Below are 15,286 nucleotides of genomic sequence, written 5' to 3'. Positions count from 1 at the left end.
AAGGAAATAAGGGAAAGGGGTCCTAGGTTTATTAACAATATGGATCACCCCACACAATGCCCGGTAATCACTCCTCAATGAGGGGCTACACGTGACATTATCGCATGGTCATCATATCTATATCTACTCTTCCCGCCCTGTTAAGGTATTTACAGCGCGGATTGGTCTCGTTTACTTATTGCATGCTATTACCTGTCCCAATCCTCTCAGTCCCGGAGGCATTTAGGACTACTCATCTTAAAAGGGAGGGATATTAGGCTTATTTGTAGTTTCAAAGGAAAAAAACTCTAAGGCAACATACAAAACACGTATTGCAAATTGGGGAAAGCATATAACAAGCAGAGGCTCAGATATACCTCCTTAAACAAAGAAGCACGTAATCAGCATGACTTACATATACTGTTTAGGTCTGATTTAAAAGGTATTAAAGACGAGTGAGAGGAAATTGTTGAGATAGTTTCAGCTTATCACATAACTCAGATAAGAAGTCTGAATCAGGCCTGCCTGCTGGTTGTAATTATTCACAGAAGCAAATTCAGTTTATCTTTATTACCCTAGGTCTTGCCTAAGTATTTTGACGGGGTCCTATAGGCATGATATCTATTGAACTCTAAAGGTGATGAGCTAGTAAAGCTTGGAAAGAATTTTTAAAGTCCTATATGTATACTTGTTAAACTAGTTAAGTGAGGGACTCAGATTATTAAAGAGAGACAGAAGATTAAACGAATTGATTACAAGTTCTGCAAATGATGATATCCATTACTACCGATTTTAGATCTAACACTGAGTGAGGCGAATCATATTTTTTATTAGAAACTCCTATAGGCATGCTTTCTAGGTGTTACTGATTTTAAACCCATATAGATGGGGTACCTAAGTGCAGAATTGTTTGAAACCTATAGATATGGTATCTAAATTCAGAAGCGGTTTAAAACCTATATACATGTATCTAAATGCAGAAGTTGTTTAAAACCTATAGACATGGTATCTAAATGCAGAAGTTGTTTAAAACCTATCGACATGGTATCTAATGCAGTTGAATAGGCAGAATTCAGAACGATCCTATAGGCATGGTTTCTATATGTGACTGAATATGCAGAATTAGAACAACCTATAGGCATGGTTTCTATATGTAATTGAATATGAAGAATTAAGAATAACCCTATAGGCATGATTTCTACCCTTTACATGCATAGTTACCCACCCCTTTTCACTAGCCAGCTCCAACTGTTTGTTACAACTTATTACAAACCAGAATAGTAAATTACATTAGAAAATACAAATAAGAGTACAACTAGAGGTAGCCTGATTCTAACTTCCTCACTAAGTTATGAGATAAGCCAACTCAAAGACCATTGATCCAAAGCCTTTCTCAACTTAAGTGTGTCAGAGTTCCCTAAGAGCCTCAATGGGACTCCGGGCAGTGCTCACACCCAAATTGTATTATCAGAATGGGGATAAGTGCAGTGTGGAAGAGTCAGCCCTCAAGTGTCCAAGTTCAGAGAGAGCTCAAGGGTCCCAAGGCAAGGCTCACAAGAGGGGGCAGAACTTAAAGTCTAAGAGAGAATGCAAGTGCAGAAACAGAACTTTAAGAACTAGGGAAGTAAAGAAAAGGGAAAAAGGTACTGGGAAATAGCTATAGAATTGATAACTTTGCACAAAAGGGGGTCGGGGATTGGGAACTGATTGCAGAGAGCCCATGCTTGGCAAGGGTAAAGTTTGGGCATGCACAACAATGGAGATGTTGGCATGGTTATAAGCCTACCAGAACATACAACAGCAAAGAATTATAGGGGTTAGGATCCCAAGGGGATCAAGCTTGAGTCATGGATAGTAATATTCAGTACTGTCATACCTCAAGCAAACCATAGTGTCAAAAACATTGGGGCAGGGGTTCATAACAAGACAGGCAGAAGAAAATTACAGCATGCTAAAGTAAGTATTGAACCATACATAAGCAGTAGACAGACAAGAAGATAAAAGTATTAAGTAAACATATTGTTGTGATTGCTGAAAATCTTAATCAAAACATACCATATTCAAAGAGGCAAAGTACAATAAAAGCAAGTAGCATGACTTGAAAGCAGGCCACAATACAAATAACAAGAGAGAATACTTTTTGAAGGTAAGTGTGAGTTCAGAAAACTAAGAGTGTCTGTGTGTGTTAATGAGAAAGCCAAGTATTTATAGTTTGAAAATAGGCAAAAAATAATGCAAGAAAATAATTATGGAACCGTGTACCAATTAAAATCAATCAGTAAGACTTCCTTTAATTAAGGAGTTAAAATCAAATGGTAACATGCAAGTGCTAAATAAGGAAAGAAATCACATAGGGCTGAATATGGCCAATAAGAAACTATTTCCAACATAGTACAAGTACACATTAGGTAATAGAGGCTAGGTTCATCAGACTCTAATCAAGGAAAGGTCTGTAAGAATCCAATACCAATGTAATCAAGGTAAGGGGATTAATCAAATTGAGTAGAAAAGGTAGGGGTTGAAAGTTCAAAGGAAAATATTCAAATAGGTCCAAGAAACAGGAAAATCAGTACAATAAGGAAAGAATCAATTACAAGAGTGCAATCAAAATTACACAAAGAGGTTTGAAATCAGTCCACCATTAAGGGTTATTTTGAGAGGGAAATTTAGCATATAAAAGAGTGCATAACATGAGGCATGAGAGGCTGAACGCATGATAAAGAGAATAATCACATGACAGTCACATAGGTTAATAGAGAAAAGGGAGAGTATCGGAAACATAAAAGGGTCCAGTAGAAAGACCTTTCTGAAAATACAGTCGAGTTTCAATGATAGTAGGAGATCAAAATCACATGAAGCAACAGAAGTTGAAACAAAGATTTCGAAACTCAGTCGAGCAGTAGATGAAACAACTTCAGAAACTCGAATAGGTCCAAAGAGATTAAGGTTTTGAAACTAAACAAGTTCAGAGATGAGGAACAAGCAAATCACATAGCAAATAGTCTCAAAACTCGAATGAACCCCCAAATTTTAGGGTTTTCACCATCAATCGAGTATAGAGATGAAAGACAAGAGAATCAGGCAAAAATATCAACAAATAAAATCAGAAAACTTAAGAAAGAACCAAGACTTTTAACATAAAGAAACATAGTAGAAGAACAACATAAGAAATACAGTAGAAGAATCAACATAAGAAACATAGTAGAAGAACAACATAAGAAACACGGTAGAAGAATCAACATAAGAAACACAGTAGAAGGTCAATATAAGAAACATAGTAGAACACGTTAAAAATCAGAAATGCTTTGAAATGACTTAACAGAACCTTAAATCGGAAAAGATAAAGGTTTTGAAGGTAAAGTTCTGAAAGAAACTTTGAGAAAATGTTTAAAAGCTCAGAGAAAACACAAATCTACAACGGATCTAAAAGAATCAGATGAACCTCGAAGGTTAGGGTTTCGGAAGAACCCAGACGGTGAGAAAGGCTTGGAAAGTCATTGATCTAAGCAGGAGAAGTCAAGATCAGGCTTGAGTAGCCATGGCTGGACGGAGCAAGGTCAGAGACAGCCATAGAACTCGAATGAAACAAAGTCTGGGCCAAGCTTCTTCAAGGTTTGACCTTGAAACCATAGTAATCAGGCGTGTAGGAGTCATAGGAGGCCGGTACAGGACTTTAATGGCTTTGGAAGCCATGGATTCAGGCGATTTTAGGGTGGAAATGAAGGGAGGCGGCTAGGGTTTAAGAGGAGCTTGAGAGAGAATTGGAAAAGGGGGGGATTCAAAGGCGGCTGCAGGTGATAAATGACTAGGGTTAGGGGGTAATTGGGAATTAAAAAGGAAAGAGTTAATGGTGGTCGTTGATCATTTTAATCAACGGCCTGGATTGAAGAGGAATCCGGGCGGATTATTTTAACGGGACATGGGTCGGGTAGATTAGGATTTGGGCTAGGTAATTGAGTTTTAGAATTGGGTCTAATTAGAGGTTCAAATCCGGCTAAAATTGAAATGCAAATGGGCTATCATTTAAATAGCCATTTTCCCTCATTTATTTTATAAAAAATAGTAAAATAATTTTTGAAAATAAATAAAGGTACTAAATGATTAATAATACAAATTATTAAATTAAAAATATTGGAGTCAATTTTATAACTATAAATACAATTAAATCTTAAAAGAGGTTAATATTGCAATTATATGCAATTTAGCTTTAAAAATACCAAATAAATTTATACAAAATATGAAAAAATTATGCTAGCTATATTTTAATATAAATATGAGACTTCAATAAATGAATCACCCAAAATGATAATTTTGGGGATAATTACTGGTTTTTTCTTGATAAATAGGGCAATAAATTTATTTAAAAATCTTTAAAAATTAAGAGAAAAATAATAAAACCTTGGGACTTATATATGCATATACATGCTATTTTGAGAGTATTTTGCATATTAAAAATATACAGGAAAAAATTAGGTATCAACAGCAGGTACATGTGAATATACCTTTCACAAAGGTGCTTTTAGAGATGCCAACCTATACTAATTTCCTAAAGGAGATATTATCCAACAAGTGTAAAGTGGAAGAGACATCAGTTGTCAAGCTCACAGAGAAGTATAGTACCATTCTGCAAAATAAGCTCCCTCAAAATTGTGGAGATCCAGAGAGTTTTACTATACCTTTCTCTTTAGGAAGTACTAAGTTTGAAATTTTTTTATGTGATTCAAGTGCTTTTATTAATCTTATTCCTTTGTCTATTTTTTAGGAAATTAGAGGGAGATATTAGAGAAATCATATCGATACATGTATCTTTGTAGCTGGAGGATCAGACCACAATCATACCTAAAGGAATAGCGGAAGATGGGCTAGTTCAGGTGAATAAATATGTGTTCCCTATGGACTTCATTGTGGTGAATATGGAAAATAATAGGGAGGTCCCTCTGATTTAGGGAGACTCTTCTTGGCTACTAGCAGAGCTATTCTGTACATTGAGGAAAGGCAGCTCATGCTTAGAGAGGGGGAAGAAAGGATGATCTTTAAGATGGAAGGAGCAATGGGGGCACCTAGAGACTAGATGATTGCACACTGTGAATTCAAGGCGAGGGCCTTAAAAGAGCAAGCTGGAGATAGTAAGCATGGCAAGTGTGGGGTGTACCCAAATAAGCAAAAAAAAAAAACTTTCAGCATGAATGTGTGCTCTGGATCGGGCGTGCAAAGTTGATCCCAACTTCTATTCAGACCCAGAATAGATGATTCAAGGGAGTTTTCTTTACCTTTTTTTAACTTTTATCTATGTGTCATGGGTACATTCCACAATTTAAAGTGCGGGGTAGGGGATGTAAATATAGACATGTGTGTTTGCTTTTCTTTTGTTTTGTTCGAAAAAATATTCACTTGTCTCGACAATGGATTATTCTTGAGGGATCAAAGTAGGAAAAAAAGAAAAAGAATGTCTTTCAACTTTGTTTTACTTTCTTAGGTAGTGTAACAATTTTCTCTTAGTTTTTCTTTGTGCAGCGGTTCTTTTCCAAGGGTTTTGCTTGAACCCAGTGTAGTTAGTTTTTCTTTTGTTAGGAATAGAGAAGTCTTGTGCTATGGTGTTAAATAGAGATAACTGTTCTTGACTTTGCATATGCCTTGAGAGTGATGAGTACCTTAGTTGTGATGCTTAGGCTCAGTTCTTGAATCATGTAAGTACCTTAATTTGTTTGATCTTGACTTTTGCTTAATCGCTTTGACTAGAGAGTCGGGATAGATCCGATCCTAAGTGAGTTATGTTCCATGGTATGTGTGAGGTTTTGTGGTATCCTGTGCATGTCAGTTGATATCTAGAACTTGTCCCGAGTGTTTACAAAGTGAAATTGAAGTCTTGTTCAATCTAGGAAGTAATATATGCATTTCTTTATTGAGCCAATTATATGTCTTGCGACCTACCTAATTATTATGTATCCTAGTTAGCCCCTTTGAGTATGTAATCTTATTTTCTTTAGTAACCACAATACACGCTCGAGCTCTTTTGTTTGAACTGATTAGTTGTTTGAAGATTTTACTTCTCTTAAGCACTTGATATCGTTATGAGCTTGTTAAAAGCTAAGTGGGCGTATGGTTGAATTTTAGAATAGAACTGAGAAAAATGAAGAAAGGTGCACTGCTTAAAAATTTATGAGAGACACTTGTAGGGAATTGACAAAACAAAATATTTGCTTGATAAAATAAAAAAAGCCAGAACTTTAAAATGAAAAAAAAAAGAAACAAAAGAGTTTGGGGGTATGTATTAGAAAAAGATTTGATTCCTTGCTAGCGGTAGTTCTCAACTTTTTTGTGCTTAAAAAAATTGAGAGCTTGATGTTATTATGTGTGAAGGTTGGGGTTTGGTTCAACATAAGTGTGTGAATTATTAATGTATATGTATTAAAGTGCTTAGGGAGGTGTAGTCACTATATCCAAATATATCTTACCCGTCCCGCAACTTATATTGCAACCAAAATAAAGTCCTACTTGAACTTTGACTGAATGAGCTCAATTAGTAGAGTATTAAACTACGGACAAGCCTATGGTGCGTCTTCTATGGCACATGAATTTTAATTTTGAGAGTGATTAAATTATTTCTATTTTGAGTTCCTATTTGTTCTTGAATTTTATTGTATGTGGAACTACTCTCTACATTTGTTTGAGGGTACATGACTTGTGAAGGAAATGTAATGTCTTTGGCCTCTATGTTAGAGCAAGTGACTAGGTTGTGAAAAATGCTTGGTGCTTTTGAGTTGAATCTTGAAGCTAGGATGTTATAGTATAGTACTTTGTTTGCGTTAAATATTCTTGGTAGGATGAGTTAGAAGAGTTTCTTGAAAAGGTTATCTCTATTTGAAGTGTAGTTTGATTGTTCGGGGACGAGCAATGATTTAAGTGTGGGATGTTGATGGTAGACTAGGAACTCATATTTTTAACTCTGTTTCGCACTCTAATTACTATACTTTAATTATATTTGATCCTAATTGCTAGTATTTTGTACATATTACGCGTGTTATGTTATATAGGATGTGATTTCGAGTGAAGAAATAAGTTTGGAGATAAAATGGATAATTTGGAGCTTTGAAGTCTAGTGGAAGCCCAAGAAATTATGTCGGGATTACGTTCTGGGGTCGAGGACCAAGTCTGGATGTTAAAAAAGCAAGAAAAACATATTACTCTGAGAAAAATTAACTATCGCGCTTCGGGACACGGGTTGCTAGTGCAAGATTCCTACAGAAAGAAAAAAAATCAATGCTCTGAAGATCCTCACTAATACGGCGCAATGGGGCGGCACATGGCGCACCGTGGCGGTATATTTTCACAGTCCAATTATCCCACTTTGGCTTGAAAAGGATAGTTTCGTCGGGGACCGTTCCTACATGGTATAAATACATCAAAAATACAATTTTTAGAGGACTTTTAACCTTAGAAGCTTTTGGGGAGAGCATTGAGGCTTGAATTCGTTTATGGAGCTTTAAATTATTTTGTTCACAATTTATTTAATCGAAATGGGAATATTTTGGTGATTATCCTTACATTATTTTGCTTGGTTTAATTTAGTGATTCTTTTAAGTAACCGAAAAAGCTTGATGAATTGTTGATTAAACAAGTTAGGAGAATATTCGAGAGACGTTCTCCTGAAGACTAATCCATTAACGCATGCTTGCATATTTTTACAGTGCTTATATTAGTTCACCTCGTAGAGTTAAGATTTAATCGAGAGAGGAGTTTTGGCTACACGTTTGAACTAATCATCGAGTGAATTTGTAAAAATCATTAGAGCATTAGAGTGAATTGAACCATAGTTGGATCCCGAATAGGTAGCTTACACCTACCCTGTCGCGACCCTTATTTCTCATATTGCTTACATCCCATTTGGTTCAACTCTCACCCTTTGTGATCATTTTCAATTAGTCGTAATCTTAATTTAGTAGTTAATTGTAGTTAGTAATTACCTCAAATTAAGTGTTGATCATCCTGAATAGCAGAAAACCATAAGTTATTTGAACATTGTTTCCATAAGTTATTTGAACATTGTTTAACTCCAATCCCTGAAAGCGATAATTTTACCATACTATCTTTGACTAGCGAGCATGCGCTCGTCAAGTTGCTCATTCTTATTGTGAAGTGTGAACATCTCCAAAGAAATATCTATTAAATCTCTCTCTCTCTCTCTCTCTATATATATATATATATACCGAAAGATACATGCATACTCCATAATATATATGTTATACACAGAAGTCTACTAGTTTTCTGACTTAATTATACATGGATTCCAAATAGGCAACCCCAGTTTCAATCATAAGATCGTGCAGAATCCCTAAAATCGCAATATTGAAAAGAAAAAAAAAAAAAAAAAGCAAACACGATGTTGAAATTAAACATAAAAAAATAAGATTGAAGACCCCTTAAAAAGAATAAAAAATTTATATTACACTATGTGTGGAGTGTGGACGTGAGTATTAAGTTTCTATAGAGAGAGCGAGAAAAAGAGATTTTGATACAGAAAGGTGTCTGTGTTCTGAGTAACTATAGTTGCTATTGTTCCTAAATTCAAGTATAGAAGATCAAAGTTTAATTTAATCCAGAATAACTAGTAGAAGCTGTACAAACTTTTAGGGTTTTTAAAACTCTAATTTAGGGCTCCCACTCACATCCCGAAGCTAATTCAATGATATATCCAAGAAAGCGTAGAGAAACAACTTAATCAGAATGTTTTATGTAGAACGTATATATATTATACATCCTTAATTACTTCATACTATATGAAGATAATTAATCCTCAGATTGAAAGTCTGACCATATCTGCAAAAGCAAATCAAAGCAATCCTCTTATTATCAAAGAAAGAAATTTTACCATTTTTTATTTTCCTGTTGAGAATTAGGCCAAAGCGATCAAGAAGAATGCAACTGAAAGGTTCTTGCAGGTGTCTCGTTGTTGTTACTAGAATTAATTTGGATTTTCCTCTTCTTTTTCTTCTTATAAGGAATTCCCCTTGCTTTAGCTTGAGAATCTCTTACCTCACGAAGATAAATTCGTATAGCACTATTTGCAAATGGATTTGTCTCTTGCAATCCACCATTTTCCTCATAAGCAGCTCTAAGCCTTCCAATTAGTGCATCTAAACTTCCCCATGCTTGCCTAAGTGGACAAGTACATGGACCTCCTTGCTCGGATTCTCCAAAAAAGACACAACCATGTAAATGTACCTTAGTTTTTCCGAATTGATCCAAGTACCGGAGAAAATCTAACACATGGTTGTAGTTGCAATTGGATAAAGGAACTGGGGGTTTATGGTTCTTCAAGTACTGTCCAAAAGTAGTCCAATCACGGCGTTTCTGAGACTCATAACGGCTCAGTTGTGGTGGTGATGGTAGCTGATGATGGTCGTCAGATGGCTCTAGCATTATACTAGTTGATGATGATCCTTCTCCTACTTCCCTTAATCTTTGCTCACTTGACATCATAGCTTGAAAGTTCTGCTATCTGGAGTTTCTCGTATGGCGATCTTGGTTTTTGTCGTGCAATAGAACTGCGTTCCTTAGCCTAAGGTAATTAGGAGTAATTTATAAAAGAAAATCAATATAAATTGGGTGCATAATTTCAGAGGGAGATATTTGATTTGGGACTTGGGTTTTAATGAATTGCTTTAGCTAAGAGCCTAAGAGAACGCAAAATTACTATTGCAGTGGAGAAAGATGGAAAACAAACAATTATGTGGCAGCTGAGAAGACATGGCATGGGTCCCACAAGTGCTTTAGCTCCTCTTTTTCTTCCATGATATCACCCCAACATTATTTTCTTCCTTTAATTGTACTACTATTAGCATTAAGTGTGGCTTTTAATGATAATTTACTTATTTTTATTTGTTTAGCATCATACCAGCACTCATTATCAAGAATATTAGCAAAACTAGCACTTTAATTTGACCCTCAGCGACTAAGAGCAGTAGCTAGTGTGAACACAGTTAATTCAACTTTGTACGTATTAGTCAAGAAGTGAAAAGAGTAATTCTAGAATCCTATAAAAAGAAGAATAGACTTTTTTTTTTTTTTTTTACAATTTGGTTTTCAGAATCCGCTCGAAAGACTTCTAATTAATGATAGGGCCTTATTCATTCCACCACTCCTCCTAATGATAAAATAGAGTTTCTATCATTGCTTTAGTGGGCGAAGAAATTACTTGTATTTTTCTTATAACTTTAGATCATAAACACGTATTCTATTGCTTTAGGTGATGAAGAAATTACTTGTCTGCCCTCCAAGTCCAACTTTAGATCATAAATAAGTACGTATTATTTATGTAGACTAAAATACTCGATTCTAGATCATATTAGTAGTATGAAGACTGGTGAATTTGATAGTGCCGACTAAATATGTTTTAGTTAACTAGATTTAGGATACACGTATTGTGTGTGTATTTTGTCTCAATGAATATAAAATTTTAAGAAAATTACATATATTTTTTATTGAAATTTATATGTGAGCTATAAAATAGAAGCTAAATAAAGAGTATTAGTTTTTAAAAATGACGATTCCATTTAATTAGCTAATTACTCAATAAAGGAAGATTTTAATCATCTCAATCAATATATTCAACTTAATATTCATTCTAGTTTAATAATTTTATTACTTTAATTTCACAAGTAAGCATACTTCTCTTTTAGTTTTAACAAGAATATATAACCCTTGAAGATTTAAGAGTTTATCTAAAAAAATAATTTTGTAAAACTATATATTCTTAAATTCATTCTAAAAGACACAATCACATAAAATGTTTTTTTATTCCTCGCAAGCAAATGCAAATTGTTTTATTTGTTTAATCTATAAGAATACATACGACTTGTTTCCGACAAAAAATATTAGAATAATATTACTGTATATGATCAAAATCAAGTATGCCCGATTTCGTAAGCTCGGAAAGTTGCTTCGAGAAAAAGCTCAAAACGGACCTGGCTCGAGCCCGATGGCAGAGTATAGAACTTGAAGACCGAAGTGGTCGATGAAAATCAAGGCCTAGTATGACCAACCTCGAGATATTACCGTTATGGTTTAGCAACAGAAAGAGTGAGATTCCGCAACGGCCCGAAGATCCCGGTGTAAATTCCGGAACGAATTTGTACTTTGCGGTTAGACAGCTATCCAATAATATTCCCTACTATAATTAGAAGTGTATTTTATTTAGGAACCCCCTACTATATAAAGGGGAGCCCATTTATTTGTAACACATCATTCATTGACAAGGGAATATACATTCTTCACTTTCTTGCTTACTATTCATCAGAGTTGCCTTATAATTTACTGTTCTTACTAACCCACCTTGAGACTGTCATAGCTCGAGGTCAAAACTTGGTTTGCACACTTGTTTGGCTTACTTTATTCTTCAATTTACATATTTAATTCCTTCCTTATCAATTGGTATAGGACTAAATTACATATCTTTAAAACCACAATATAAATTTAATTGTTACTCGGATTTTAGGGTAAATAGTTTGGCGCCCACCGTAGGCTAAGAATAATAGTGATTATTTCAGTACTGATTCTGATAACACACGTTATTTTCATACTTGTTCCCCTCAAGAATTTTTGTTCTCAGGTTAAAATATGTCAAACTCACAAAACACACCCGTACATGGCAATTATAGTCTTGGATTTCATGGAGAAAATGATAATGTAATTGCTCCAGGAGCCAGTGTACCACCGATTAACCCTGGGGAAGTGCCGATTGTCGATCCAGTCCATGTCAGTTCGGACATTTCTTTGAACGCGGACTTAGGCGCAGACCCCAGAGGAAGTGTGCGCAGGGAAGGCTGATCTGGTGGCTAAGGAACACAAGGTGTAGGAGACGAGGGTGTTAGTCTCCAGGTAATATTCGAGATACTACAGGCTCAACATGCCGCTATTGCTCAGCTTCAGAGTTAACATAGAACTCCGAGTGTGGTTGAGCCGGAAATCACTCGCCGTACCGAGCCAGTGCTGGAAAGGACGAGCGGTAACAGATCAGGGACTGATCCTACAATTATGAAAATGCTCGAGGAGCTCACTAATAGAATCGAGTCGGGAGAAAAGAAAATTAAAGATAATGATAAAAAAGTGAAAACATACTGTCACGCCTCCTTTTTACCCGCGCCCGCAGGGGCGCAGAGGGAGTTTTTCCAATTAAAGGACAATCAAAATGGGCTTTATTTATTTATTTCAGAGTCGCCACTTGGGAGATTTAGGGTGTCCCAAGTCACCAGTTTAATCCCGAATTGAGGAAAAGAATGACTCTGTATTACAGTCCGCGAACCAAAAATCCGGATAAGGAATTCTGTTAACCCGGGAGAAGGTGTTAGGCATTCCCGAGTTCCGTGGTTCTACCACGGTCGCTCAACTGTCACATTCGGCTTATTTATCTGATTTTAACAATTATGAGCTTATATGCAAGTTTTAACTCTTTACCAATTTTATTATTATTATTATTTTAAAAAGAATTTGCAACGTCGTGGAAATGCATCTCGAACCACGTCACAATCAATGTACCCGTGATTAGCGACACATTTCGACTTCGTTGAGATTTGGATTTGGGTCACATAAATGTGCACCCGGGTTTAAGAAGGTAATGTTATTTAAAGTACGCGCCTAAAGAGACTAACGCGTGGTTATTTTGGGTAAAAGGCCGTGAAGTTCGCTAAGCGGCCGATCCCGAGTTCTAAGTAATTAATACATACATTTGTGAGGGCCCCGCAATCTGTGCGTTTTATTTGGTGAGGCTCATCTCGTTTATTTTAAAAGGACGATCTTAAAGTGACTACATTTTTTCTATTAAGTTCGTCTCTAAACACAAAATGAAGGTCCCAACCAATTGTTACTTAACTCTATTGTATGATTTTTAAGGATGGTCTTGTGATCGAGCCTGTTTCCTACGACCAGATTTCATGCGTTATTCGGGCCAAGTTCAGCGTTCGACTCACAGAAGCGTATTCGAGTCTGATTTAACATACACAGGCTATTGCCAATTGCTTTACATGATGAAGCCAAACCCAATATTTCAACTTTTTGAGCAAATGGGCTGCCAACAATCATTATCTACCTACTGTTGACGATATTAAAACCTTCATAGCTAGTGAAACTAACAAGTTTAAACAGGCAGGTTCAATAGAACAAACTCATGCTATCTTCATCTTATTCCACTTATTTAACTAAACAATTTGAAAATAATGGGCATGCTTAACTATTCGGGAAAAGCACAGTTAACTTGGAGGTTTGATTTTTTAATTCTATGCTACTAAAGTTGGTATTAAACTACTAAATTTTCAACAAAGAAAGGCAAATTAATGGTCCAATACAGTCCTTATCAGATACAAACTCCACAGTCCACATTCTTCATTGAGTTATAAAGATAGACTATACAACTTATCATTTATCTTCTTGATTACAGATGCACTAAGTACTCCACTACTCGAGCATTTTCTTTTCACTTTTACATCTCACAACTACATCATAGTGTGATTCGAAAGTGTACCTGGTAATAGACAATAGAAGAAGAAGAGGAGGATCAGCAGAGCAGTAGCAAACAACAACAGCAATAACCAGCAACACAGTAGCAGAACAACCCAGTAACAGATTTAAAAAAAAATAGCAGAATTCCAGCAACACCCAATGAAACAGTAGCAAATAACCAATAGCAAACTCAGGAAAAACCAATTGAAACCCCAGAAATACCAACCAACAACACCAATGAAACAGTAACAGTACTAGTTCTGATATTCAGCAGTAAAAGAAAAGACCTCACTTTTCAGTTTCTTAGCTCTCAAACATTGAACCTTTTAGGATTAAAAACCAGCCTGTTTTTTTTTGCTCTCAAATTACTGAACTCTTAAATGTTAAAAATCCAGCCTAGACTCTCTGAAAAAAACTGAAAGAAAACTGATTTCTCTTCTCTAAAAAAACCAACCTGTTAAATCTGTCTTAAATGACTATATTTATAACCCAAAAATAGGCCTGCTATCTCTGCCTTGAAACTATCAGATTCTAACTGCCCATCCCCCTTTGAATCCCATTACTTAATGTCTTCTTGTTTGAAGTTATTTTGTTCCCCACACTTGCATGCATTGTTCCCTATTGTTTCAATCAAAACTATGGGTTATTATAGTATTCCTATTAACTCCCATACTACTATGTTATGTTCCCCATTGATATTAAACTAATGGTATCTATTATCCACTGAACAGACCCTTAAGTTAGTCCACTTGCAGACCTGTTAAATCCCAAAATTACCCCCTTAACCCCTGTGTATTACTGCCCTGCCCTAAGCTTCATTGATCTGTTATTAAAACTCTATAAGTTGTAACCCTAACAACTAATTTCTAATTGATCACTAAATTACTACAGCTATAAACCAATTCCCACTATCAAATTCACACAGTGATTCAAAGCAGAAGACCAGATCATTTCAAACATGGCATCAATCAAAGGGAATGAGTTGATCATATTGGGAACCAATCCTGATCAACTCAGACCCAGTGATTGAGCAGGGATTCAATAATACAAGCCAAAATTGAAGCAGTATGAATCAAGGAAGGAGGTTCATGCGAACAACTATAAAGAACAGGAGGTCAAACCAAATACAGGGAATGAGCAAACACAACTCTAATTCAAGTATATACAAGATGCAGGATGGTAAACATACGAACCAAAGGTTGAACTATTATCATGTTAACATAACATTCAAGCCTAAAAGACTAATCGACGATGCTTATTCAATTGATTACACAGGCTATAACATTTAGTAGTTAACAACAAACAATCAGAATAAACAGACCAACAAGTGATTCGAGTGGTATTGACAAAAACAGGGACTTATAAACTAACAAATTAAATGGCTAATAACATATATTCGACCATGAACAGAAGCAGACTCGACCAAATAAAAAGGTCTGATTGGAGAAGAAGAAGAAGCAATGAACAAAAACTGGATTATAACTAAACTAAACACAATTAACCGTAACAAAAATAGAACAAGAAAGAAAGGAGAAAAAAATACCTTAACAAAACAGAAACTAGACGAACCCAGGTCGAACTCTTGACTCGAACTTTTTGAGGTCGAACAGACCTTAATCGAGTGTTCTCAACGGAGAACACTTCGACTAAGGTCGCCCAAATTCCTTTAATTTCAGACAAAACCCAGGTTTGGTCTTTATAGGGGTCTTGGTTCCATTTGGGGTTCGAATGGTTCTAGCAAGATTCGAACCAGGCCAAAGGTATTTTGGGCACGAGGGAGGTCAGGGGGTGCCGTGGTGTGAGTTTGGGACTG

The 15,286-nt window shown here is 35.8% G+C and overlaps 1 protein-coding gene across 1 annotated transcript; it reads right to left on the bottom strand.

Moving 5' to 3' along the window:
* Positions 1-8,684: 8,684 nt before the first annotated feature.
* On the bottom strand, positions 8,685-9,724 carry LOC107823067 (protein LIGHT-DEPENDENT SHORT HYPOCOTYLS 10-like). Its single transcript, XM_016649663.2, has one exon. The coding sequence runs from the start codon at positions 9,457-9,459 to the stop codon at positions 8,887-8,889; it is 573 nt and encodes a 190-aa protein (XP_016505149.1). The 5' UTR covers positions 9,460-9,724; the 3' UTR covers positions 8,685-8,886.
* Between the last annotated feature and the right edge of the window lie 5,562 nt (positions 9,725-15,286).

This window comes from Nicotiana tabacum, chromosome 10, assembly GCF_000715075.1.
Source record: "Nicotiana tabacum cultivar K326 chromosome 10, ASM71507v2, whole genome shotgun sequence".
Classification (NCBI taxonomy): domain Eukaryota; kingdom Viridiplantae; phylum Streptophyta; class Magnoliopsida; order Solanales; family Solanaceae; genus Nicotiana; species Nicotiana tabacum.
This window is presented reverse-complemented; position numbering and strand designations above follow the sequence as displayed.

Bases quoted from the DNA above. Each gene is read 5' to 3' on its own strand.
- LOC107823067 (XM_016649663.2), bottom strand. From the start codon at position 9,459: ATGATGTCAAGTGAGCAAAGATTAAGGGAAGTAGGAGAAGGATCATCA.